General features: G+C 45.2%; 4 protein-coding genes across 5 annotated transcripts; 3 read left to right on the forward strand and 1 right to left on the reverse strand.

The window, feature by feature from the left end:
* Nucleotides 1-3,123: 3,123 nt before the first annotated feature.
* Nucleotides 3,124-6,744, forward strand: LOC123442527 (alanine--tRNA ligase). Its single transcript, XM_045118595.1, has 9 exons — nt 3,124-3,272; nt 3,344-3,573; nt 3,673-3,810; nt 3,921-4,024; nt 4,176-4,265; nt 4,436-4,538; nt 4,611-4,685; nt 5,425-5,520; nt 6,353-6,744. Exons 1-9 carry the CDS (start codon nt 3,185-3,187, stop codon nt 6,410-6,412), a joined length of 984 nt encoding a protein of 327 aa, XP_044974530.1. The 5' UTR covers nt 3,124-3,184; the 3' UTR covers nt 6,413-6,744.
* On the reverse strand, nt 6,592-8,699 carry LOC123442528 (protein NEN4-like). The gene has a single exon (XM_045118596.1). It carries the CDS (start codon nt 8,151-8,153, stop codon nt 7,305-7,307), a length of 849 nt encoding a protein of 282 aa, XP_044974531.1. The 5' UTR covers nt 8,154-8,699; the 3' UTR covers nt 6,592-7,304.
* Nucleotides 8,700-15,732: 7,033 nt separating this feature from the next.
* On the forward strand, nt 15,733-23,766 carry LOC123442529 (leucine--tRNA ligase, chloroplastic/mitochondrial). Of its 2 annotated transcripts, XM_045118597.1 has the most exons (20): nt 15,733-15,892; nt 16,248-16,392; nt 16,508-16,564; nt 17,213-17,332; nt 17,533-17,637; nt 17,772-17,995; nt 18,089-18,155; nt 18,227-18,381; nt 18,838-19,099; nt 19,185-19,379; nt 20,008-20,087; nt 20,362-20,424; nt 20,494-20,575; nt 21,025-21,102; nt 21,184-21,285; nt 21,366-21,538; nt 21,633-21,810; nt 22,292-22,369; nt 22,836-22,967; nt 23,355-23,766. In XM_045118597.1, the coding sequence occupies exons 1-20, from the start codon at nt 15,876-15,878 to the stop codon at nt 23,586-23,588; spliced, it is 2,547 nt and encodes an 848-aa protein (XP_044974532.1). In that variant the 5' UTR covers nt 15,733-15,875; the 3' UTR covers nt 23,589-23,766. The 2 variants fall into 2 exon arrangements, with proteins under 2 accessions (XP_044974532.1, XP_044974534.1); XM_045118599.1 differs by lacking the exons at nt 15,733-15,892; nt 16,248-16,392; nt 16,508-16,564 and having other exon boundaries at nt 17,240-17,332; nt 17,508-17,637.
* Nucleotides 23,767-23,869: 103 nt separating this feature from the next.
* Nucleotides 23,870-26,314, forward strand: LOC123442531 (alpha-1,3-arabinosyltransferase XAT3-like). The gene is made up of 3 exons (XM_045118600.1): nt 23,870-24,197; nt 24,390-24,592; nt 24,731-26,314. Exons 2-3 carry the CDS (start codon nt 24,469-24,471, stop codon nt 25,978-25,980), a joined length of 1,374 nt encoding a protein of 457 aa, XP_044974535.1. The 5' UTR covers nt 23,870-24,197; nt 24,390-24,468; the 3' UTR covers nt 25,981-26,314.
* The last annotated feature ends 1,134 nt before the right edge of the window (nt 26,315-27,448 follow it).

The raw sequence follows: 27,448 nt of genomic DNA on the forward strand, positions 1-27,448 counted from the left end.
GCCAGCTGGGGAGGGCGAGCGACGGCTTGGTCAACTTTAATTTTTAATAAATAATGATAAAATATTCCAGATTCTGGGTGCGCCACGGCCCACCGTGCCTATACGCTGGATCCGCAACACTATCCTATACCACACTTGTGCCTCAAAGTGGTACCTTGTTCTTTATATAGAGAGTCCCATGTTATATTATTCATATGCTAGTGGGAATCACTTTTTTATAAACTTGGTTTGAATATTCCTATGACGGGCGTCCTCAAATGCCCGAGGTCTTCATGAGCAAGCAACTTGGATGCACATCCCAGTTAGCTTCAGTGGAGCTTTCATATACTTATAGCTTTTGCGCATCGTTTGCATGGCAATCCCTACTCCTCGCATCGATATCTATCGACAGGGCATCTCCATAGCTCGTTGGTACGCCTAGTTGATGTGAGAGTATCTTTTCCATATTTACCCATTTCAAACCTACCATCATATTCTATTTCACCTTTATGCTATGTCCAATGGTTCACGCCCATGTATCGCGTGATTTTTTTTATGTATATTGAAAAAGTACAATCCAATTGCCTGACTTGAACACCATGGTGCTTGACATTTGTATTGATGTGATGAAGATGGAGTCATGCCTTGCTAATATAATAAAGACGGATGGGGGTAAAACAATCTATGAGGATCGTATACTTTGAAAGATTAATGATTTGCTGCTTATACCTATAAGATTTGTTATGTCAATGTTTTCAAATTCATCATTTCTCAATGAGCATATATGCATAAGGTTACATCATGGATAGCATGTCATATAAAAAATTCTATTTTTATCATTTACCTACTCGAGGACAAGCAGAAATTAAGCTTAGGGATGCTTGATACGTCTCTAACGCATATATAATTTTGTATTGTTCCATGCTGATATATTATCATTCTAGAATGCTTTTGGGGTATTTATTTATCATTTTATATTATTTTTTAGCACTAACCTATTGACCTAGTGCCTAATGATAGTTGTTGTTGTTTGCGTGTTTTTACTTTGCAGGTTTTCCATACTAAACGAGGTTCAATTGCCCTGAAATTTTTTGATGCGAAAACAATGCTCTTTAGTGTTGTTTTGGTGCTGGTGTGTTGTTGTCTTATTCTGTTTGTTTTCCTGGAGATAACTTTTGTTACAACGTCGAGGACCTTTGGAAGGGCTTAGGGCTTTCGGGGGGGCTATTCTTGGGAAACGTAGTATTTTCGTGGGCCTAGGAGGGCATGGGCCTTATCTGCGAACCTTGGGCTTGTTGGGTGCTGGGTCGAAGCCTGGCCCGGCCCGGCCCATGGTCAGATATAACCACAAGTGTTCACTCCTCACTCACACGTCACAGGGTCACAACCCCCGTTCCTTCACAGCCACAGAGCTAGAGACTCCAAACTCGTGGTTACCATCTCGGCACCTCGTCGAAGAACAGAGCAACCTGCCTACCTGCCCGAGCAAGAGGAAGATGATGGCCTCGTCCGCCTCCTTGCTCCGCCCTTCCACGCTCGCGCCTGCCTCCTCGCCGCCCGCACCCCGGCGTAGGACTAGTGTTGTGCAAGGGGATTTCATAGTTGTAGTGGGCATTTGGAAAACTCCTCCCGCTCATGAGTACTTTGTAGACATTATCAAGGACTTTTGCGCAACACCAAGCGCTCAAAGGTGTTGTAGGCATTTGAGTAAGGCATTGCCACACTCGTGGGCAGACATCATCCTTATAAAAGAGTACATGTAGTGTGCATCTTCAGTTGAGCAACATGGAATACATTGGTGGCGTCCAGCCGACCGGCCACAGACGACGTGCATTGCTCAAGCCAGAGCTTCTAGCTGGTGGGTATGCACATGCCTAGTGGCATGTTGTGCGTTGGGCCTGTGTGGGATCCGTTGGAGAGAGTTGAAGCGCAGAGGGTCGGCTGGAGGGGAGAAGTGCAATTGGAGATCAAAGGAAGAAGAAAGGTACTTACCCGAAATTCCCAATGAATGCTGCGGGATTTGGAAACAAATAACAAGGTGGAATGAAGTGAGCAAGTGAGAAGAAAAAGTCATTTTGCGTTAAGACCCTAGAGTTAATTCTCTATGATTTAACTTAATTAATTAACCATTCCATGTGTCATATGTACTTAACATAGTGTAGGAAGTGAGATTAGCTATGCATATAACAGTGCAGTAACAGGGACTTATTTTTTCCGGAACTTGGATTTCCCACTTCAAATCATGACAATGTCACTAGTACTAATCCTTGCCTATATATGGGACTATATCCTGAAAATCCAGATCATCCTCCAGTCTTGTTCCTTTTAAAACACATATAATTATATATAACCTCCAAGTTCCTAAACTGTTACTTCATCCGTCCTAAAATAAATGCCTCATGTTTCTGTATATATAACACTAGTTCACGAGACACATGGCATTGGGAGCACAATTTAGTTGACATTTGAAGCGCAAGTTACTACTAATTGAATTTATGGATTCGCCCCCCCAAAAAATCAAACTTATCAATATGGTATTTAGTTTTAAATATCTCAACGCGGGAAATGCAATGATGAAACACTTCTTGTTGACGCGTACATCTTTGTTTACGCTTCAGTGCAAAATGGCACTCTTGCGTTGAGGTCGGGTGTGGAGGTGATCCGTCATGTTTTTCTTTGATGGCTGGTGCCGGAGATAGGTGACGGGCACCGGTGTCACTCTCAGATGTTTCTTCAGTCTTGTTTGTATTTTTACTTCTTGGCTGATGTTGTTTTATGCAAAGCCTAGAATTTTGTTGTCTCTTAGTTTGCCAGATCGATATGTATCACGTGTATAGTATTCCATCCGTTTCAAAATAATTTTTTAAAATTAATACAACTTTATAATAGAGATGCATGTATAGTATTTCTTCTGTTTTAAAATAAATATCTTAAACTTAATACATCTTTATGTTACGGTTAGTATAAAGTTGAGACAGTTATTTTGAAACAGAGGAGTAGTATAATTTTTGTGATATAAATAAGACGTGTATTATCCTGTAGAAGAAAAAATAACAATAGTCTCACATGTCAGTGTGATGGCACTAGCTAGGATCTCTGTATGCGGAGTACCGCTGCTAACAATCAGAGACCAAGATGATACTGTAGCTGGTCAAAGTTCAGAAGCCGTCGTGCATCAGACGCATGGCCGGAGGTGACCGGAGGCATGGGCGCTTCCTGGAAATTTCAGTGCTTTTTCATCTTCTTACCACCATCCGTCCAATCTTCCAAGATTTCACCGTCAATCTCAATCGGTAGTGGTGATCAGTTCCAAATTCTCATGGAAAATTGGAAGAATCACGCTCACACACACCTTTTTTACCAGGACCCAACAACCGAATTGCTTTGGCTTGCAGACCGACTTTTCATCCCTTTTTACAGTGCAGCGCAGCACCACCACTGCAGGTTGCTCCCGCGCGCGCCGCCAGCCGCTCGCCGCCGCCGGCGACCAGCTTCTCCGCGGGGATGGCGGCTCCGGCGGGCCCCACGAGGCTGGCCTACTTCGATGACATGTGGGCCCTCCGCGCCCCCGCCGCCGTCCTCTCCGTCCATCAGGTTCGTCCCTCTTCTCCCCCCTCTCCTCTCCTCGGAGGAGGCGCGCCCGCTGTGGGTTTCACAACCCTGGGCCCTGACCAGGCTCCGGGGTGCCCGCAGGAGGAGGGCGGCCGGCGGGCGGTGGTGCTGGACGCCACGATCTTCCACCCGCAGGGCGGCGGGCAGCCGGCCGACACGGGCGTCATCGTCTCCGCCGCCAGGTTCCTCGTCGAGGACGTGCGCGTCAAGGACGGGGTGGTGAGCGCCGAGATCCCCAGGAGCCTGTGATAAAGATTGCCCGAATATTTTGCCATTTGATCTGAGGCTTAGCTGTGTTCTGCACTTCTGCTGCTGCCGCCTGCGCCTAGGTCTTCCACTATGGCAGATTCGAGGACGCTGATGGAGAGGAGCTCAGCCAAGGGCAGAGTGTCAGCATGGAAATCGACGCGGACCGGCGCAAGCTGAACTCCAGGTATGGATGGGTGATGTTTAGTTCTATCAAGTCCGACATGGAGCGATGTTATGGCAGTCGCCAAATCAAATTCAGCACCATTTCGTTAATGTTATTGCCTTGCTCTGCATGTTTTCTGACCGTCAGTCGTGCTAAACCTGCAATGCTTCAGGCTTCACTCTGCAGGGCATTTGCTGGACAGTTGCATGACCAATCTCGGCCTTCATATGGAACCTGGGAAAGGATACCATTTTCCTGATGGGTATGATCCTATACATGACTGCTTCTTCTTCTGTCCTTCATCTGTTGTTCCCTTTACCGATCGCCTCTGTGTCCAGCTTTTTTATAGGCTTTATTTGTTGGTACAAGCACTCCAGCTCATGTTAGTTTTTATACCCTTTGGTTGGGCTTGGATTACTGAATACATTGCAGGCCTTTCGTTGAGTATAAGGGAGTTGTTCCAACAGATCAGTTACAGGATACGAAAATCCAGCTGGAAAAGGAGGCGAACGAACTGATTTCGAAAGGAGCCAAGGTATTACCCAAGAAACCTTGGCATATAGGATTTCACGACTTGGTATATTTTGATTGTTTGCCATTGATGCAGGTCTTAGTCTCTGTTTTCCCTTATGAGGAGGCAGCTAAATTATGTGGAGGTGCTCTGCCTAGCTACATCTCAGAGGTTAGCTCAGTTCAGTACTCTTAGACAAATTTGACTTCCTTGTATTAAATTCAAACTCTCCCAGCATCATGGATATTTTTGTGTATATTTGGATGACTTCTCATGTATAATATTCCATTTTAATTTAAAAATCATAGAAATACTCCCTCAGTTCCATACTAGCTGTTGTTTTGGACATCGACATGGTCTCTAAAATGTAACTTTGGCCACTAATTTCTATTGGAATGTATTTATGAAATCTCGCAAAATTATATGTTGTGAAATTACTCTTAACAAATTCGGACATATTATTTTCAGTTATCTAGTTCAATTTTTTTTAAAGATGTTGGTTGTGAAATTAAGTTCTATATGTTTGACTTCCCTTATGTGACAACTGTTAGGGAAGCAGAGGGAGTATATCATATCTCTGGATTTATATTGACACACATCTGTTTGATAATAGGAAAAAATTCAATGTGAAAGCATGTGCGATTGCACATAACATATGCAAAGTGTTATAATCCTACCGTGAGCCATCTTGAACTATGATACAAATCAAAGAATCAAGAAAGTATCTACTTTCTGGAATAATTCAAGTCTGTAATATTTCTTCCAAGTTTGACGCTGTTTTAAATAAATCAATCCTATTTTATCAATAGAGTTGATTAGTAAATGACACCTTACAGTTTTGTGTTTCTCTAACTCCCAACTCTTCTGTGAATTACATAACATTTTCCATGTCCGACTGTTTCCATTACAGGATAGCACTCCCCGCATTGTGAAATTTGGTGACTGTCCTGGTTGTCCTTGTGGAGGCACTCATGTAGCTGACATCACGGACATCGGCAACCTAAAGGTAGATGATTCTCAGGCCTGTCAAAATTTCCAGTATCCTTATCCGCAAGTCATGAAAACTATCCAGCAGTGCAAAGACTAGAACAGTTGGGTGGCTTCTGTGAAGTTGAGAATAATCTTCTAACTCTAAGAGAACTCAAACACATGCATAGTCTTGTTTCTGACCATTGGGATCACACAAATGATAGTTTTGAACAGTATACCTGAAAACTGGACATTTAATTGGAAAAGTTTAGTCATTGCATGGATGCTGCTAGTCCATTGATGATCGACTCTTATCTCTGTTTAGCTGTCCAACATTGTTTTGTGCAAGTTGAGTGATGGTTGGGACTACAGAGTTTAAGCATCACTACTTGTGTTTCCAACAACTTGTTTGCAACAGTTCAATAGGCCCGGTTCGTTTTCTTGGGAGATTTCAAGGTCAGGATATAATAGTGACACTGTGGACTCCATTAACAAACTAAGTACAACTCGGGATACTTTTGATAAAATCCATGTCGTAGAAACATGCAGGGTGCATTGCCCAAATGAGCGGCAGAATAATACTCCCTCCGTCCCAAAATAACTGTCTCAAGCTTAATACAAATTTGTACTAGAGCTAGTACAAAGTTGAGACACTTATTTTGGGACGGAGGGAGTACAATACAACAGCCTATGCACAATAATTGTTTGGTAAAGCAATATGTATAGGCTTGTTTCAGATATACTTGAACTAAAGCAACAGAAGAGTCTAGGCCTCTAGGCATCCAAGTGTGTCAGCATGATCCTCAGGAAGTTACACAAGAAACACATTCAGATAACTTGGAGGCTGATCTTATCTGCTATGCTTTCAGGTCACAAATATAAGAGTCAAGAAAGGCGTGACCAAAGTCTCCTACAGCATCAGCCCGTAATTTTTCTGTGCATCTCCCACACCTAGAATCTATCATATACGAGGAGGAATGAAATCATAATTATCCAGAGAACCAGAAGTCTGGCTGCATATGGTCTCATAAATTCAGTTTTGTATGACCGCACTGGATTTCTCGGGGACAAAATAGATGATCACGTAGAATATTTGAAAAGGTAGCGGTTTTACACACGCTGATTTGTGTCTCATCCCGTGTCACGGTACGGCATCTGAAAGGTGGATTTGCAGATCAGATGTTCACCTGCTCAGGCTATATGTCCCAACTCTTGTATGATTTTGTATGTGTGAAATGATGAAATCTATCATTAGGTGTTAGCTACCCTATGGGCTGGTGAGGGAGAGGTGTAGAGTCACCTCCCTGGTTCCTGAAGACCATTTCCATGCAGGTTCTGGGAATATATATTTTTGGTTTCATCTTAGCAATTTACCTTGGTGATTTTAGTTTGGGGATTTTTATTTTAAAAAGTGGGGCTATACCAATGGTAAATAAATAAACCCCGCTTCACCTGTTTGCAGTGGCACCACAACAATAATTACAGCGAGAAATAAAATCAGTGCTTCATTTAGAAGAAGAAGAAACCAAGAAATGAAAGATTTGTTATTATTCTGTACAGATTTACAACGGAGTGAATACATACAACAGTTGGTTATTTTGATACTCCAGCTGAGACCTACGGAGCATGCATTTACAAATGAATGAAATGCTGACAACAAGATTATTTACAGCAACAAATATCTAATTAATTCAACCTTGGTTGAATATGAACACGGCTACCTAGCAAGCATGGTTGTTTGTACATTGCCATGAAGAAATGAATGAATGCTAATTTGTATATATCCAAGCTAGCAATTAGTTGGCCGATCCGATGGATGCATCATCTGACGATGGCCCGGGAGTGCCGGAGGACCATGCTGAACGGCACCGTCGCCATCGGCCGCCGCACTCTCCGGCCATCGCCGGTGGTCGCCGTCGCCGCTCCCTTCGCGGGAGTCACCACCTTCCCCGTGCTGTCCCTCTTGCACGACCTCCCGTTCACCTTGAGAACCGGGGTGGCAGGAGGACGGGGAGGAGCCGTCGTGGTGGAACTGGAAGATGCGGCCCTGCGGCGCCTGGTGACTGCGCCGTCGTCGGCGACGGGGAGCACGCCGACGGGGAGGCTGGACTCGAGCATGAGCACGGCGGCGCAGTGCTTGAGCACCTCGAGGTTCATGCGCACGTCGTCGAGGCTGCGGTGCGTCTGCTTGCCGATCCCGAAGTAGGCGGCCAGGGTGGCCATCTTGAGGTCCCCGGCGCGGCGGCCGAACCCCCGGGCGAGCACGTTGAGCGAGTCGACGACGGCCACGGGCTCCGGAGCGGCGCGGCCGGCCGCCGCGAAGGCCTCCCGGACGCGGTGGCAGTCGAAGCGCCGGATGTTGTGGCCCGCCCAGACGCGGCCGTCGAGGAGCGCGAAGATGTCGTCGGCCACGTCGGCGAAGGCCGGCGCGGCGCGGAACGCGGCGGAGAGGGCGGGGTCGCCGGAGAAGCGGCCGGAGACGGCGGACGGGTCCCCCGGGCGGATGAGGGTGGAGTAGCTGGAGAGCTCGACGAGGCGGCGCGGGCAGACGAGGATGGCCCCGAACTCCAGCAGCCACCACCGGCCCTCCGCGTCGGACGGGGACGGCGCCGCCGCCGTCTCCACGTCGAAGAACACCAGCTCCTCCCTGGCCTCCGTCGCCGTCGCCATCGCCGTCACGTACGTATGCTCGTGTTCGCTGCAGCTGGCTGGCGTAGTTGGTTTCTTGGCGAAATGGCGCGCGTCCTTGCGACGACGGTGATGGATCGGCGTTGATATATAAGATTTTGAGGGAGGGAGGAAGGAAGGAAGGGATCGGCCGACGGAGGAGAGGAATATATGCTGCCGTCAATGGAGGGTTGCTTCGTTTGGACGGCGTGTGTGTGTGTGCGTGGGTTTTTGGGTTGGATGGAGAAGAGAAGGAGGAGAGAGATGAGTCTCCCGATGGTGCAAGCAAAACGAGCGAGCGAGCTCCTCCCCGGGAAGACACAACGATAGGGAGGAAGGAAGAAAGCTAGCTACGTGCCTTTTGTTAGAGCATCTTCAACAGCCGCGCTTCGCGCCGCGTTCAAAAAATTTATTTGCCGCGCGCGCTTTGGCTGGTTTGACGCGTCGCGCAGCTCCAGCAGCAGCGTTAAAATGCAGCGCGCGCGACGCTCCAGCAGCGCGCAAAAATGCAAACATGTGAATTTGACATATAAATGCAAACATGCCCACAAGTTGATGCATAGTTCATGCCCACAAGTTCATCCAACCAAGTTCAAAATGCAAACAAGTTCAAGACATATAAATGAAAGACACATCAATCATCATCTTCCTCGTCTTCGTCCTCATCTTTCGAAGACGATTCTTCCGCCTCCGTAGATGAATCTTCCTCCCTAACCTCATCACGCACCGCATCACGTGAAGCTCCGACGGTGTTGGCAAGATCTTCAACGGCGGCCGGAGGTGCACCCATGCCTCCCATGAGAGAAGCAAAACTCATGCCTCCCATGGCGGCCATAGCGTCGGAGGGTGCTCCAAAGCCACCCATGCCTCCCATGGCGGCCGGAGGTGCACCCATGCATCCCATGGCTCCAAAGCCACCCATGCCTCCCATGGCGCCGAGACCACCGCCACCCATGGCACCGAGGCCACCGCCACCCATGCCGCCGAGGCCACCGCCACCCATGGCGCCGAGACCATCGCCACCCATGCCGCCGAGGCCACCGCCACCCATGCCGCAGATCATGGCTCTTTTTTGGATCAAGACTTCCTCACGAGCAAGGTTGACATATTCCTTTTGCGCATCATTGAACAAAGATGTGTCCAAGAAGAACAAGTGCTTCTCCCATTCCAACAACTTAGCTCGCTCCTCCATGCCCACCTTCCTCTCCTCCAATGCCACTTTCCTCTCCTCGACGGCCACCCTCCTCTCCTCGGCCGCCAACCTCCTCTCCTCGGCCGCGACATCTTGGTTCCTTGCCATTTTCCTCACCTCGTTGGCTTCTTTTCTTGCCTTCACAATAGCTTCCATAGCATTTGTGAGCTCATCATCTCCTTTCCTCTTCTTCTTTTCGGTTTTGTCCTTCTTGCACCCATCCGGTCGTTTTGGTTTCGAGTATGAAACCGAGTTGGGTGTGGGGCTTCTCTTGCCGTCATCACTTGATGCATCCTCCTCCTCCTCATCATCATTCAACTCAATTGTTCGCTTGCGTTTGTTGCTCAAATGCAAATCATCCAAATCTCCACGCTTCTTCCATTTCTCATCATCCTTCAACACTTCATAGCAATGAGGCAAGGTAAAGATCTTTCCTTTCTTGATCTTCCCCTTCTTGGTTGTCCTCGTCTCTTCTTTGAACAAGTTTTGGGCAATGTTGTACTACAAGAAAAACAATACAAGTTAGCACTTCGGACACCAAAAACAAGTATGATGAACATGTATGAGATGCCACTTACTCTATCATCCTCATTTGTGCCACTTGGGTTAAGCTTGTCAACTGCCTTTTGTGCAGCCGCCCACTTTTGACAATCCGAGTTGATTGTCGACCATCGGGACCGAAGTGATCTCTCGGAGCGGTCAATTCCACTCACGTACTGAGCATCAAAGTATTCTTTCATTCGCCCCCAAGAAGCATCTCTACTTTGATCACCTCCAATGGATGGATCCCTCGACACTTGCAACCAAGTATTGCATAGTAATTTGTCATCGTTGGTGGTGTAATTGCCCGCTCTTCCTTTCGGCGCCGCGACAATGCCCTCACCCTCCTCGTCCACCTCAAACTCATGGTCGTCCAAATGGATGTCATTGGTTTGAGACCAATGCGAATTGTTGGACCCAACACCCATAGTTGACATGTATGCATCATCGTTGAGACTACAAAGTTTTTGAACAATGCAAATATAAGCTATCTATATGATGATGCATTGAAAAAATAACAAGAAAATAAAAGTTGGATTTTTTTTCACCTTGGGGGCATTTCGTCGAACACGTGGTGCGCGTCGGCCGCCGGCTCAACAAGTGAGCTCGCCGGCGCTTCGGTAGACGCCGCGCCGGTGCGCCGCCCTGCAAGCTTCTTCTTCGACTTCGAGCTCCCGGAACCGTCCGCCGCCTTCTTCTTCGCGGATGTTTTTCCTTTCTTCGACCCCGCCGCATTGGGGAGCTTCGACGGTGCGGCGGCGGCACGGGACGGCGCCGGCGCGACGCCACCCGTCGGTGTGGTCATCCGCGGCGGCAAGAAGAGGCTGCGCGCGAGGCCGACGGTCGGCGGAGATCCGGCGGTGGCGGCGCCAACGCTCGCCGCGCTAGGGTTTTCGGCGGCGGCTGCGGCTGCGGCGGCGGGGGGCTCGCGGCTGTACAGCGGGGTGAGCGGGGTGCCGGTCTGCGCGTCCATGGTGGCAGGGGCGTTGGCGCCGGCGCGTGCGGTGCGAAGGAGGAAGAAAGAGAGAGAGTTCGCGCGCGCGGAAGTGAGCGCTCCAAATTACCAGCGCGGGATAAGGCTATGGATAGCGCGCCCAACTTGTTTTAGCGCGCGCGCGGTTTTTGCGCGCCCGCTGGAGCATCCCGCCGCGTCGCGCGCGCTAAAACTGCATTTTTTTGGACGCGGCGCTTGTTTTGCGCTGCTGTTGGAGATGCTCTTAGATCATCTACACGCGGTTGGCAAATCTGATTCCTCAAACGTCTCCGAACCTGTTCATTAACAGTGATCGATCAATTCTTAAATAATGCATTCTACAATGGATACTTCAGTTAGAAACCTTAAATATATACTATTACATGTAATGTAAATCTAATAATAAGCGGAGTTCGTCCGGCTAGAGTAAGACATGCGGCACTAGCCGGCTTACGTATGGGAGTCAAGCTCCCGCCGTCTCCCATGTCGTACTCTTCCTCGTAGTAACCCGGACCGTGTCGGTGGACGTTAGATCGATGACAGATCCCTCCTAGGAGGAGCCGGCGTCCACCACGGCGCGGTTGTGACACCCGTACCGGTTCACCATACGGGGCACCAGAGGGTGCAACTCTTTCGTGCCAACATCCATCGCTGTGAGGGCTACCACCGCCTCCCACGCACGCTGCCTCGCACGGCGGGCACACCGCGTCATGTTTGTGTCCGAGGACGCCCATGGTGCGTGCGTCCTTCATCTCGGCAGGCCAACGAAGATTTTGTGCATCTGCCACCGTGATCGGACGTGAAACGGACTGCATCTCCTCCGGTGAGGCAGCGATGGCGGATCCATGCACCTGTTGTGCGGACGCGATGGATTCCCGACGGAAGGAGTCCGAGCGCTGCCATCGAGTGGCCACCTCCTGAAAGCGTTGGAGCGCAAGCGGGACGACCATCTCCTCCTCGGGGCCGCGTGGGATGAGCTCGGGGTCGACAGATCTGGTGGTGAAGGATTCAGATCCATTGCCCACCATGCCGGAGAAGGACGGAGATCGTCGGAGGTGAGCTCGAGTGGCGGTGGGAAATGGAAGGGAGTGAGGGGGGGGAGAGTGAAGTGGCTAGAATTTGGTCCGATGAACGGATGAGGAGAAATATATGTGTGGTCGGGTGGGCCAGCATGGCCGGGTCCACGTGACGGACGCATCCAGACGTCCCATATCCGTCATATATTTAAACTAAATATGAAAGGTTTCGGTCAGACCGGGCGTTTGAGGCCTGTTTGAAACGCCCCTCTGATTCGTTTTTCTATGCCCGATTAGTGGCCCGACAGCTTGTCCAAATGTTTGAAACGGTTTGAGAGGTACGACTGTATATGCTCTTACTCCTACAACGCAAACCATTCTATTTGTTGGGTTAATTAGGGCATCTTCAACGCAAATCACCCGACCAAGCAACGTCATGTCGTCATCCAACCGTCTCCCTCAAAACAAGGTGGACTTCTTTTTTAATTAATATTTAGATTAGATTTTACAACACAAAAGATTTTGAAAAACAACTAAAAATCCTACTGTGCGCCTCTCCGTCGAAGGTGAGGTCGATGACCCCCGACCGGGCCGGAGCCATCGGGCCTTGTCATCGTTTGTCAGCCAGTGGGAACCGGGAGCAGCCGACATTGCCTCTTTGGCATCATCGTGGTGCTGCTTCGATGTCTCGTCGTCCTTCGCCTCGAGCTTCTTGAAGAACCATGTGCGGCACACACCATTGGTGAGCTACTCCTCTGCTTCCCGCATGGCGAAGAGGTTGGGCACCGCATCAATGGTCATCGCCTCCTATGTCATCGAGGGCGACTACCCATACGCGACCGTTGCCATGGCTATGGTGTCGTCCTCCTCCGATCTCGGCTTTGTAGAGCTCGGAGGTCGTCTCGTCGCAATGCGGGCCTGGCACTTGGGCGTCCGCAACGTCGAGCTCTATCGTGATTTCGGCATATGACGCTCCGACGTCAACATCTTGTAGTAGGTGGTCTTGGTCTGCACCATGTGCTAGCGGCCGACGGATGAAAAAGGTCATGAGCTGTGAAGGAATGGCGCAAAGGTGGGTTTTATTTGGACGTGTCCACGGATCGATGAGATACCCGTTGGATGGCTTGCAGCTTCCGGACACTTAGTCTGAATGTTTAAAAGATGTCTTTAAACACTTCAAACAACTTTTGATTGTGATGTCCAAAAAGATGCATATATATTTTGCGGTAAAATATGCACATGTGCGTGTTCGTGGTTAGTTTGCACGCGTGAAGATTCATCGTACCGAGAGCATGAAGAAGCTTACACACTAACTACATATATATAAGTGCTCAATTACCTTAATTCTCTTGATCTCTTCCCATTACATTCGGACGTGGACTTGTGGTATAGTCACACTTTTAGATGCCATGACGGCACTTTAGTTTGCTTTCGTGCGTGCGTGGGTCACTGTTGGACGCACGGACCAAACATCTAGACCGGATCCATGATAAGTTGATGATGGAGCCGACGAAAAATATTCCTATACCTAGCTAGCGTGTTAATCCACAATCACCTTTCCTGATGCAGCATGCTCCTGTTGTACTCCCTGTCCTAAAATAAATGACTCAAAATTAACTCAAGTTTGTACTATATATATACTCCCTCCGTTTCGAATCCATGAAGTTTTATATATAGGATCAATCTAAGTCAAATTCTTTTGAGTTTGACCAAGTATTATTATTTTGGGTAAAAAGTTTGACCAAGTATATAGAGGAACAGGTGAACATCTACACCGCCAAATTAGTTTCATTACATTTGTTAGTACGATATAAACTATGCTTTCATAGGATGTATATTGAGAGAAGTGCATATTCCAATCATAAACTCACGCACTAGTTTAATTTACAACCCCAAACTTCAATACCGGTTATAACACAACCATCAACTCTCCAATATGTTCAAATTACCCCCTCACTTGGCCTAAAGGTGGTTTGGGCACACATGACAGCCATGTCAGCACCCACTTTTAACCAAAAATTCAGTGTCCAAATTTTTATCTTTTTTTATCTAAAATTACACTACCATGCCAATCAATGTGACAATCTTTCACACTTCTTTGACAAGCAGATTTTAAAATATATCAGAAATTAAATTTGAACCCCATTTTGTCAAATTTTGACTAAAAATAAAGGTGTTCACAAAAAAATGAAAACAATCTGTAAAACTAACACTAATATTATGGTAGTATTGATTTTACATAATTTTCAAAATACTTCCTCTGTAAATTAATATAAAGAGTATTTATATCATTAAAATAGTGATATAAGTGCGGAAATTGCTTTTGGCTCCCGAGCTCCATGAAACCCTTTAAATTTGAAACTCAAATTTCATGAAAATTCATATTTTTACATTTCAAAAAATTCTGAAAAAAATACAGGGATAAGTGAAGGCGTAACACACATGTGTGTAAATTTTCAGAAAAAAATACATTGAAACGAGGGCTGTGCAAAAAAGACAAATCTGAGGCTTTTTTACACATGACACTATTCATCATTTCAGGTCATGAATTTGTCTTTTTTGTGCAGATTGTATTTTAAGATATTTCATCCTAAATTTTTGCACACATACGCATAACGTCCTTCTTTACTTCCATATTTTTTTTCAGATTTTTTTGAAACCGAAAAGTTTGAATTTTGAATTATTCAAAAATTTCGGCCTCCATGAAGGCCGAACTCCAAACGTCCGCACTCATATAAATGCTCTTATATTAGTTTTCAGATGGAGTATTTTCTAGGCACTTTCAACTTTTGGTCAAAAGTGGGTGCTAAGATGGCTGCCACATATGCGAAACCACCTTTAGGTCAAGTGAGGGGGTAATTTAAACGGATTTGAGAGTTGACGGTTGTTTTCTAACCAGTATTGATGTTCAGAGTTGTAAATTAAACAAGGGCGTAATTTCAGGGTTAAAATATGGACTTCTCTGCATGTATATTTAATGTTGTAGATATCAACATCCTTTATTTATATACTCGCTCCGTTTCAAAATAAGTGTTTGGAGCTTTGTACAAATTTGTACTAGAGCTAGTACAAAGTTGACACAATTATTTTGGGACAGAGGGGGTACTAGCTAGGTCAAACTTAAGTATGTTTCCCTTGACAGGAAACAAAGCTAGAACTTTAAATAACTCAACATAAAAGCCTAACACAAGGAAAACTTAACGTTTACTCGCAACATAATTCTGGATGTGAACCACTCAAAATCCATTGCCTTCCATTACTACGTTTGCGGTCGTCGCCTGTCTCCAAGCCCATCGACACCATCTGCAGGATACCGGGCGTCGTCGATTTTTTTTTGAACCGTATTTAAAAGCGGGTATATACATGGCACAAGGGTTTAAAAGCCGGTTAATTTCTGTAGGACGGGACATAAATATTCTGGTGGGTTAACTTGTGATTTATGCGTCCACACGAAACGCGGTTTATTTGTAAGTAAAACTTTATCATCCCGCAAAAAACAAAAAACAAAAGTAAGTAAAACTTTATCAACTGCGGCAAAAACCTTCGCCCGTCGGATCAAGATCCAGCGGTTCTCCGGTGCGTTCGCCAGGACTTTGCTCCCGGCGAACAGTTCGTCAGGTATCGTTTGCGGGGAACAAATTCCGAAACCTTATCCCAAAGCTCCTCGTCTTGCTCCCTCCCCTTCATCTTTTCTCCACACCCCGCTCCCGCCACCACCCCCGATGGCTCTCACGACGCACCCGCCGCTCCAGCTCCGCGCGCGGCCGCCCGCCCTCGCCGCCGACCACCGGCGCCGCGCGCTCCTCCAGCCGCGGCGAGCCCGCCCCTGCCGCTGCTGCGCCGGCGCCGACGCGGGTAAGGCGCAGGCGCAGGCGAGGCGTGCGTACCCGTACGACGAGATCGAGCCGAGGTGGCAGGCGCACTGGGAGGAGCGCCGCACCTTCCGCACCCCGGACGTCGGCGACGGGCTCGACACCTCCAGGCCCAAGTGCTACATCCTCGACATGTTCCCCTACCCAAGGTTGCCTCCCCACCCCGCCCGTAATTTCGCAACCAAGCTGTCGGGTTTACTTCACCGTGAATGCGCGGCCGCGAACCTGTGCTTGCTTGAATTGCGTGTGCATGCATGTATGCAGAGATAAGATAATGGTTATTTCAGTTTCTCCACCAGTGCTCGAATTAATCGTTATACTGTACGTAGTTTATAATGGATTTCTCTAGTGCTCTACTCTACCGTAAGGCGCTCAATGCTGAAGAAACTTATTCTTCCCGGATGCGTAGAGCAGCCGTCCTGAATTGAATTGAATCATAGTCCTGCCCCTGCAAGTAGATGCATGCTGTTCCTACTTCACATGATTTGGCAAATTGCCATGCAGTGGGGCTGGGCTGCATGTTGGGCACCCCCTTGGGTACACGGCGACCGACATCCTCTCGAGATTCAAGCGTATGAAGGGCTTCAATGTCCTGCATCCGATGGGATGGGACGCGTTTGGTCTTCCTGCCGAGCAGTATGCTATCCAGGTCATTTAAAATCTCCTCCGAGGTCTCTTTATATCGGGGTTGTTACTTTTTTTTTTGGGGGGGGGGGGGAAGTTTGCTGTGTTCTCAATGATGTAAAATGTAACTTTGTGCGCAGACGGGAACCCACCCCAAGACTACGACTGCACGAAACATTGCCCGCTTCCGCACACAGGTAATAATGCCTTCAATTTATATATCTACTTCATGGCTTCATGCTATGCTGCACTTTTGCTTCTAAGGTCTAGTAGATATTACATATTTACAGTAGCAAGTCAAGTGTGCTCTCATGCTTCATTTCAGGCTGCCAATTAGATATGCTTTGCACTTGCATTTCCGGTATACACAAAAAACAGATCACTTCTTACCAGCTCCATTAGTTCTGCTACTAAGTAAGCTTCGGTAATTGAGCTACACTGCCAATACAACAATATGTTTTAGCCAAACAAGATCTTGGTAATGGTCTAACCATGGATGCAACTGCTATAAATTATGACTGGTACAAGTTATCTTAGACGAGACTTCCCCTGTATGCTTTGTAGGGTGCTTGTTTTGACTGATCACTGCGAAACCATGGGTATTAGTTGTACCCCTGCCATACATGTTCCATGACAAATAGCCTGAAACTTTTTCATGTACCATTGAAGCAACGCCTGCTTTCTATAAGTCCAGTTTACAATAAATCTACTCCTTTATTTCACAAACTATGGATAGATTGTTGGTATAAAAACGCGTCTGTTTCTGTGGAAATGAAAGTGAAAATGTTCTGTGTAGTACTTTGATTACTACTGGTTCATTAGGAGGGTGCTTTCTTGTGTTGCAGCTTAAATCATTAGGTTTTTCATATGACTGGGATCGTGAAATCTCCACAACAGAACCGGCCTACTATAAATGGACGCAATGGATTTTTCTTCAGTTACTGAAAAGAGGATTGGCTTACCAGGTCAGAGCTACCAGTGTCCTTTTTTACTGCATCGTTCGAGTTCCAAAATGTATCATTTGACTTGTCATGCTCTGTATTTACTTTGTTTCAACTAATCATCTGCTTTGCACGATTCATTTTTAGGGTTCTGTTTTATGTGCTTAGTGTTGTATCTGTGGTTTTCAATGATTTTTAGGCTGGCATTGCTATCTTACAATCAGGCTGAGGTACCGGTCAATTGGTGCCCTGCTCTTGGGACAGTTTTGGCGAATGAAGAAGTAATTGACGGTGTCAGTGAACGTGGTGGTTATCCTGTTATAAGAAAGGTAAGCTGTAGAAACTGTGTAACTCTTTCTGTTGCGGGTTTTGCTTCTCCTTTTTTATCTATGTTCTGCCATGTCAATGAACCTGTTGCTCAGTACCTATCTGCATATTATCCACTTTATCTTTTGCTGTGTAGCCAATGCGCCAGTGGATGCTGAGGATTACATCTTATGCTGATCGACTTCTTGAAGATTTGGATGATCTTGATTGGCCTGAGAGCATAAAGGAAATGCAAAGAAATTGGATAGGGAGATCGGAAGGTGCTGAGCTTGAATTTTGTGCAGTTGACCAGGAAGGACATGATTTAGGTGCCAAATTGACAGTTTATACAACAAGGCCTGACACCATTTTTGGTGCAACGTGAGTATTTGCCTTATTTTTTAATCTTGCCAGCTAGTACAGTTTCTAGATCCAAATGGACAATATTGAACTACCTTTTCTTTTCTGTTGCAGATATCTTGTTGTAGCACCTGAGCATGTTTTGTTGCCGTCTCTAACATCTGAGGAACAACGTGCACATGTATGTTCTTTTTTGTCGTTTTGACAACTTTAGCATCGTCCAACGTCAATATAGACTAATTGGAAAAGCAGGTAGAGGAATACACAGAAGTTGCAGCAAGAAAGAGCGAACTTGAGAGAACTGAGCTCCAGAAGGAAAAAACTGGAGTTTTCAGTGGTTCTTATGCTAAGAACCCAGCAACCGGGGACGTAATTCCAATTTGGGTGGCAGATTATGTCCTAGCAAGGTTTGTGAACTTATCTTTGTCTTCTGTGTCTTTTAGTGTTGTGTTTTGCATTATCATTGTCCCGTTGCTTTCATCCTCTTAAGCAAAACTCAAATGCTACAAAGTCTAGACTTCATTATAGTAGATAACCTAGTATTCTACATGTAATGAGTAAGCAGAATACACTACTTATTGGGACATTTGCTAGAGTTCAGCTGTCGTATCCAGTTTGTCTACTTCAGTTTCCTTATTGTCGTCATTATCCACCTTTTTCCCATTTCAGAGTTGCTTAATTCAGATACAAGTAAAGGGACATGGTAGAATATTCAGTAAATTGGCAAATGAAGTTTGGTTTGTTATCTCTGCATATTTTACTAGTAATGAGAAAAATGAAACCTAGTTTTACACTTGTATTTTACTAGTAATGAGAAAAATGAAACCTTTGCTCTTCCAAAGCTAATCTTAACTACTTTGCAGTTATGGCACTGGGGCTATCATGGCAGTGCCTGCACATGATTCCCGTGACCATGAATTTGCCTTGAAATATGAACTTCCAATCATTAAGGTTGTAAGTCCACCCAATGGCAATTGTGATCCCGAGGAGGCTTATGCAGATGATGGTATCATGATAAACTCATCCAGTTCTTCATCTGGGTTAAATATTAATGGCATGCTTTCACAAGATGCTGCTTTAGAAGTTACTGCCTGGGTAGAGAGTAATGGATTTGGAAAGAAAAAGGTGCATTCTTTCCCCCACTTCATCGTGTAGCAATGTTCTGCACATGATTTTTCTGTAGGACTAATTGAGCACATCTAATTACCAGGTAAACTACAAGCTTCGAGATTGGCTTTTTGCTAGACAGCGTTATTGGGGTGAACCTTTCCCTGTTATTTACCTTGATGATACAAATGAAATGGTGCCTCTTACAGAAGACCAGTTGCCTTTAACTCTTCCTGAATTGGATGACTTCACTCCTACTGGTACTGGGGAGCCCCCTTTGACCAAAGCAGCAGATTGGGTACGTGTTCTCAACAATTTCTTGTGTTATGTCTTTGTGTAATGCTCCCTTTGACCAAAGCAGTAGATTGGGTACGTGTTCTCAACAATTTCTTGTGTTATGTCTTTGTGTAATGCTAAGAACTTTACGCTCCCCCCTCTGAAAAATCTTCTCTAGTTGTTGCATGTCTATCAATCATATATTCATATTGGAACAAAGAGTTTCGGTTAAAAAAAGTGGAACAAAGAGAAGAAACATAGTTGTGAAGGTTGGGAAAAGGGGAAAACTGCAGAGGCGAAGTAGTTAATCCCACTTCTATATTTTGTGAAGTTAAAATCATACATGAGGAAATATATAAACCACAAAGATGATACAGAGAAACACAGTTTCTGAAAGTTGCATGCCACCTCCTTTTGTTGGACTGCTCTGCATCATTTGTACATGTGTTTTGAATGAGCAAACTGGAAAGAACTGGATAATGTAAGCATTATTTACTTGACTTTTTTGTTTTGAAGAATACCATTGCAACTTGAGGGTCATGAGATCTAATGTAAACTACTGCTCGTTAGTAAATTGGCATGAAAATATGTATTGAGTTTCATTTAGTTTTGCATATATATAGTATTAAAGTGCTTTGCTCCCTTTTCAGGTCAGAACCACCGATCTTTTAACTGGGAAGCCTGCAAGAAGAGAAACAAGCACCATGCCACAATGGGCTGGTTCATGCTGGTAAATTTCTGACGTTGTAATTTCAGCAATTTACATGGATTTAATACTCCATAAATACTTGTAGAAGTTCTGTTTTATGTTAGGAACCTTTTTGTGGTGTACACAATTTGTAATTTGCTCTGAAACGATATGTTTGTCTTAATATTGCAATTGCTCATCATTGTTCACTGATGGACCTCTGCCCTTGCTGTTGGGTGAGTCCTTTCTGTGTTTGTGACTGTTTGCCAGTGACTTCTAAACCCTTGCATTTTCCTATTTTTAAATGGTTGTGCAGGTACTATTTGAGATTCATGGACCCAAAAAATTCCAGCACATTGGTTGACAAGGCTAAAGAAAGGTGCATCCTTCTTTCTCATTTGATCTTCAGTAAGTGATGTGTGTGTAACTTCTTTTCTATATCATGCAGTTATTGGGGTCCAGTAGACATCTATGTCGGTGGTGCTGAACATTCTGTCTTGCATTTGCTGTATGCAAGATTTTGGCATAAGGTCTGATTCTTATTCATACAAAAATCTCCCCTTCTATAAACCCAATTGAAGGCTATTGGAAAGTTCCGCACCTATCTTATGTGATGTATACTATGGGAAACATATCTGAATTTGTTAAAGCCATTGTTATCAGCTTGTCACCTGCGTACTGTATGAGATTTTGTTAAATGTGTGTTTGTTTTTTTGTACATGAAATCTAAAAACAACCAGAGAGGCCTGAATAGGTATGTGCCCAACGAACATAATAACATTGCACAGTGGAATTTCAGCTCTTGTTAACCGGATTCAGCTCTTAGAATACTCAGGGACCAATGTTTACTCTTTCTGGTTCACTATGCTTTTTCTCCCTGCTTGTATATCACGTAGGCCTGTAGTACACAAATATAGTAAGTAATAATATCTTTTGGCCTTATATTTCTTTTAACCAAATGATCTCTCTACTTCTCTAGGTTCTCTATGATATTGGCGTGGTCTCCACTAAAGAGCCCTTCAAGTGCCTGATAAACCAAGGACTAATACTAGGAGAAGTAGGTGGAGCTACTTTCTTTAAAGTGTTCTATATCTTTATCATGCATTTTTCTGTTCCTAAGTAATAGGTGTCGTAACAGGTTGAGTATACTGCATATAGAGACAACGAAGGCAAATTGGTTTCTGCAGACTCAGGCTCAAGTATGAATGATTGCTTCCAAGAAAAAGTACCAGCAGATAAGGTGTGTTCTGATCCTTTGTATTCATTTGGGTGATAAAAGTTTGGAGATTGACATTTGCTTGCTTCTATTGTGTTCTTAAGATCACAAAAGTTGGAGATCATTATGTGCTGAAGGATGATCCAAACATACGTCTAAATGCCCGCGCATACAAAATGAGTAAAAGTCGAGGAAATGTCATCAACCCTGATGACGTGGTTTCAGAATATGGTGCCGATTCTCTCCGCTTATATGAGATGTTCATGGGACCATTGAGGTACATCATTTCTTTTACTAAAAAAAGCTGCATTATTTTTTACAGATGAAATAGAATCATTTTGAGCAAGTTAACAGAAATTTGATACATACAGAGATTCAAAAACATGGAGCACTGGTGGAATTGAAGGTGTGCATCGGTTTCTAGGTAGGACTTGGAGACTCGTGGTTGGCGCACCATTATCGGATGGATCATATAAAGATGGAACTATGTCCACTGATGACGAACCAACCTTTGAGCAGCTTCGTGTTCTTCACAAATGCATTGCAAGGGTAGGTCACACTGTCACAGGTGTCACAAGGGCGGAATAACAAATTTTGCACTTAATGCACTCCGAAATGAAAACCATGCAACTTATTGGGTTTATGAGAGTTGCCTGTCTGGTTGAGGAACTCCTACAATGTTTCAACTAACAAGTACTCCCTCCGTCCCATAATATAAAAGATAGCAGATGTATTTGGTTTTGTGTGGGAGGAAGAATTTATAAATTCATTCCAGAAACCATACTGCCTTCTGTTTGGAATATTTGAAAATTCATGATGATTGCAGCATGGAGGTGGCCAAATAGGAGGAAACCTTACTACCTTACTTCTCTATCTACCAGTTCCCATGTGAAAGCTTTGTGGCACATATAGTTTTTTTCTTCAATATGATCTCAGTGCCAAACATAATTGCAATTTTTTTTACCTCAAGTCGTGTTGTTGTGAGAATTACTTTTTCACTCCTGGATAACGTCTATTATTCTCTTTGTAGGTTTCAGAGGAGATTCAAGAAACAAGATTTAACACTGCAATTTCTGCAATGATGGAGTTTGTGAATGCTGCATACAAGGTAAATTTAGACATGCTTTGCATGCCCCCTTGCAGGGCTTGGTTGCCAGCGTTCATATTACACATCCATTTTTTCTAGTCCCAACGATAGCAGAGCACAAGTTTTCGGTCGCATCAGTTATGTACCAAAACGCTAAAGTTATTCAAATCTGTGCAAGTTTTTTATGCAGTTTCCTGTAACGAGTCAACTGTGCGCAACTGCACATTCACTTTAATGCATGCAGTATTTATTTGTTCATGCATTCAGGTCATACTTTGGTTAAGTATTGGTGGGCACATGATCTCTTGTAAAGCTGGCATTAGTAAATTCCATAGGTTTTTTTGTCAGAAGATTCAATGTTAGCACAAAAGGAACTAAAGATTCGTTGGTTTAGCATAGTACTAGCATAAACATGCCCTTTAGCTCTGATATTGTACAACCCACACATTTCGAGAAGAATCTGATGTGATATTCACTTTCTTTACAGTGGGATACCCAACCAAAGTCAGTCATAGGCTCCTTTGTTCTGTTGCTTGCACCTTTTGCACCACACTTGGCTGAGGAGCTTTGGTTTCGTCTTGGACACTCACAATCATTGGCCCATGAACAGTTTCCAGAGGTAAACTCAAACCTGTCCTGCTTTCCTTTGGTACCAAGCGAGCATACATTGCTGATACATTTAAGATGAAGATTCTTACGAAGATTTTACTGCTTTGATAGTTAGGTGGGATAATTATACTCCCTCTGATCCAAAGTTGTACTAAATCAGCGACAATTAATATGGATCGGAATGGTTACTTTTTTGTGAGGAATGATAGTTGTACATTTAAATAAACAACATCTCATAAATGTGAGATAGCAGCTACTAACAGATTACCTTAGTCAAGATAATAAAGGCATCTTTTAGATTGCTAGTCTGATATATGACTATGGTTTGAAATTTCACATGCGAGTTAATTTTTGTATTTTGGTATAAATTATTTTGAACTCTTTCTGTTCTGTGCAGGCAAATAATGAGTATTTGAAAGAATCAGAGATTGTGCTCCCCGTGCAAATCAATGGGAAGACCAGGGGTACAATCCTTGTTGACAAGGAGTGTTCCGCGGATGATGTGTTCCAAATAGCAGTCTCAGACGAGAGACTCTCCAAATATTTGGACGGGAAGGCCATCAGGAAGAGAATTTATGTGCCTGGAAGGATCTTGAATGTTATACTAGATCAACAAAAGGCAAGGACGTGATCATTGCTCTGGTTTTTTCCATCAATCTTCCCAGGAGTCCTGCCAGAGTAGTTGATAGAGTCTAGAGATCTGTAAATTTCCATTCTTTTCTAGTAACATTTCCAGCTATTGGCATGCATCTTTTGTGATGCTGCTATGTTTAACAATATAATTTTATGATGGCCTCTCTCTTTGAATATATTTTCTACTTAAGGTCTGCAGAAGCTTTTTGAAGAAGTGAAACGCAAGATTTCTCTTGTGGGCTACTAAAAGTACCACTGAACCTAGCTCAATATTTCCAAGTTTCTGAAATTCTGTTGTTGCTTGACATGTTGGCAAGGAGGATTTGACATGAGCAGAATCCTCCTTGTCGTTATTCTAGCAAAGTGGTTGGACCAACTAACCGAAACAGTATTTTCTTGAGTCTAACACCTAACATATCAACTATTGCACTGATGTAGACCTTTACCCTGACCTGGGGTATCAGTGTCCACTAACACCAAATGGACTGATGCAACTAAGCTTCAAGCAGGTATCTCTTTAGGTTTCACAATTTAGTTCTTCTGATTTTTTTTGTTCATAATGCTCTGTTTTCTTTAGGTGTGTCGAACTGTTACGATTTCTGAAAAGGTATGTTCTCCATGATTGAGTGAGTCATCTCCTTTGGAATATTTATCTGCTACTTCTTTGTCTTGGGATTACACTTTACGCAACACCCCTCAATCTATTCTAGGGCGTAGCTGCTTATTCTGTTGGTGATCCCTAGTAGATCTTCCGAACAAACATTACCTGTTTAATTAGATGTTTGAACTAACAAAGCAGGTGAAGAAGAATATAATCAGAGAAGCATCTCAGGAAGTATCATTGCTACGTTGGCTTGTGAGGACATCAGCGTTGCAAGATGGCGAGTGAGAAGAAAATAATCAGCCTTACTGTCAAAGTTGGATTGGTGCTGTTTGCAGTATGCATTCTTGCGCCGGTTTCGCTCATGGTGCTGCTCAGGCACACAGTTCCTCTGCAGACATGTAAGTTATTGTAGCATTGACATTTTTGGCGTGTCCGATGAATAGAGAGTGCTCCTGCCGGTGGCTCGAGGGAAAACACAATTTTTGGTCTTTGTTTCTGCTGGTTTTATGTTCGCTTACTCTATTTTGCGTTTGCAGTGAGGTTGCTGTTTTCAGCTGGTCCAACATCTTCAGTGATGTGGGAAGAAGAAAAGATGGACTCTGCTAACGAAGGGGAGCAGCTGCTGTGTGAGTGTGACATGTCGAACCTAAGATCAGATGTATGCGAGCTCAAGGGCGATGTTCGGGTAATCCTCTCCAACATCACCATCATTGCCCTCGTCCACCCCTCTGCCTCTCTGAGGCGCCGGTCACGGAGGATGAAGCCGCACGCGAGGAAGAAGGATGGCCACGTGCTCGCCAGCGTCACAGACGTGTTGGTGTCGGTCACCCCTTCATCGCCTCACGTTCCGGGATGCATGGCCGAGAGCGCCGCCCCCGCGGTGGTCTTCTCGGTCGGTGGTGGCTATGAGGGCAACATGTTCCACGACTTCACCGACGTGCTCATCCCGCTGTTCATCACCGCCAGCCGGTTCCGCAGCGACGTGCACCTGCTTGCCAGCGACGCCCCGTCGTGGTGGCTTGACAAGTACCGACCGCTGCTCCGGGGGCTCTCTGGCCATGCTGTCATTGACATGGACAGGCAAAGCACAGAAGTGCTCTGCTACCCTCATGTGGTCGTCGGCCTCAGCTTCCACAAGGAGATGAGTATCAACGACGCGAAGACTGCCGGCGGGCACTACTCCATGGCCGCCTTTGCCCGCCTTGCCCGGAGATCCTACGGCCTTGAGAGAGACACAGCCATCCGTCTGTTACATGGCAGCAGCGACAACGTCAAGAGCCCGCGACGCCCCAGGCTGCTCATCATTTCACGGAAGACAACCAGGGCGTTCACCAACATGGGCACTGTCGCACAGGCGGCAGCCATGCTTGGGTACGAGGTGATCGTCGGCGAGGCGGAGCAGCGCTCGGACCTTTCCGCCTTGGCACGGCTGGTGAACTCGTGCGACGTGCTGGTGGGCGTTCACGGCACTGGGCTCGCCAACCTGGTGTTCCTCCCGCCAGGGGCCGTGGTGGTGCAAGTGGTGCCGCTGGGCGGGCTAGAGGCCATGGCGGGGGAGGACTTCGGCGTACCGGCGGGCGACATGGGGCTCGGCTACGTTCGGTACACCGTCGCCATCGGGGAGAGCACGCTGGCGGAGCTGCACCCAAGTGACAACCCGGCGGCGGTGAGGAGCCAAGCGTCGCTGGCGCTCCGGCCGGCGTACCTGGCCGGCCAGAACGTCACGCTCAACGTCACTCGGTTCAGTGGCGCCTTGTCCCTTGCTCTGGAGCTTCTTCACCATTAGAAGACAGACACTCACTCAACAGGGCGTAGATTGTGGTTACAAGATAATTTGTCAAGTGTTTTACTTCAGTAAAATGTCGGGTCTGGCTAAATTTATGGATGAGCTGCCGGTCACACGGTCAGAAGGCAAACTAGAAGGCCAGTCTAGTGACTTATAACTCTCTCAATCGACTACTCTCTCTGTTTCTAAATACAAAACATTTTATCCTTTTATCCGTATGTAGTTCATAGTAAAATTTCTGAAAGGTCTTATACTGTATTAAGGAACGGAGGGAGTAAGAATTAGCAATTCCATAGGACAAATATAAATTGGAACGGGACACAAATTGGAACAACCAAGGCTGAATCAGCACAGTGTCTCTTCAGATTTTAACTACCATCGTGTCGGTTTGAGCTCTTTTTTTTGTGCACCATGCTCTGTTTCGTGCATTATTAAATCTTTATTACTTTGGCACGGGCAGTTATTATGAGTTGTGTAAAGCGTAATTCAGTTAGAAAGATGTCTCTGCTGTTTCTGCCTGGGGAAACGCTTCAATATGCATGTAACGATGCTGTAAATAACTGTAAATAATATCTTCCACTTCTAATTAACCGTAAATAATTGATCATTTAAGAATTTTGGTACTCCTTCACTTTATACTAGTTTATACGGTAACAAACCAGGAGACTTTCGGCTGCAAATGCACAATAATGCTGCTCCTACGGTAGTTCCTACTAACCCAGAATAAGGTGGGTGCGACACATTTGCTTCATTTGTTACTCTCCCTGCTGCTGTTTGCTCATCCAACTTTACACGGACACTAGTGGTTCTGCGTGGCTGGATGCACTAATCTAGCTGCTGAATTTGTAAACGTGTGTATACAATCCAAATAAACGCCAGTTCTTAAAGAATAGACATAATTAAACTGTAGTACCAGTAGAGCATTCACTCAGAAAGCAGAGCAAGCAAAGTAAGGTAATATGTCTATCTTAATAGAAAGGTAACAGTCTTACAAGATGAATCACAGAGCATTTTTTTTTGTAAGTTTCTTTATTTATTTACCTAAAGCACGAACGGACACAATGGATTTAACTGATCTACTTATTTAGGATAATACTACAGGAGCAGCCAAAAGCCAAAATTCGATGACCAAAGAGCAAAAGGTGAATCACAGTGTTGCACCGGAAGACCAGAGAGCAAATGTGCCCATCCTAGAAAATCCATAACCTTCTCTTGCCTTTTTCGTAAGCATAATAGGGGTGCAGAAAGGAATAATGAATCACATATTCTTCAGGGCTTGTTTGGTTAATCCCTCTCACAAGGGGGTTCAAGTGGATTGAAGTGGATTAAGATGAATTTTGACTTGTAGGGGATTTAATCCCTCTCAATCCCCTTCAAACCCCTTTAAATTTAGAGAAACCAAACAAGGCCTCAAGGAGGAAGGCAGTGGACCTGGAAATGAGAAATTATTGTATCAACTCACTATATA

This window comes from Hordeum vulgare, chromosome 3H (genome assembly GCF_904849725.1).
Source record: "Hordeum vulgare subsp. vulgare chromosome 3H, MorexV3_pseudomolecules_assembly, whole genome shotgun sequence".
Lineage (NCBI taxonomy): Eukaryota > Viridiplantae > Streptophyta > Magnoliopsida > Poales > Poaceae > Hordeum > Hordeum vulgare.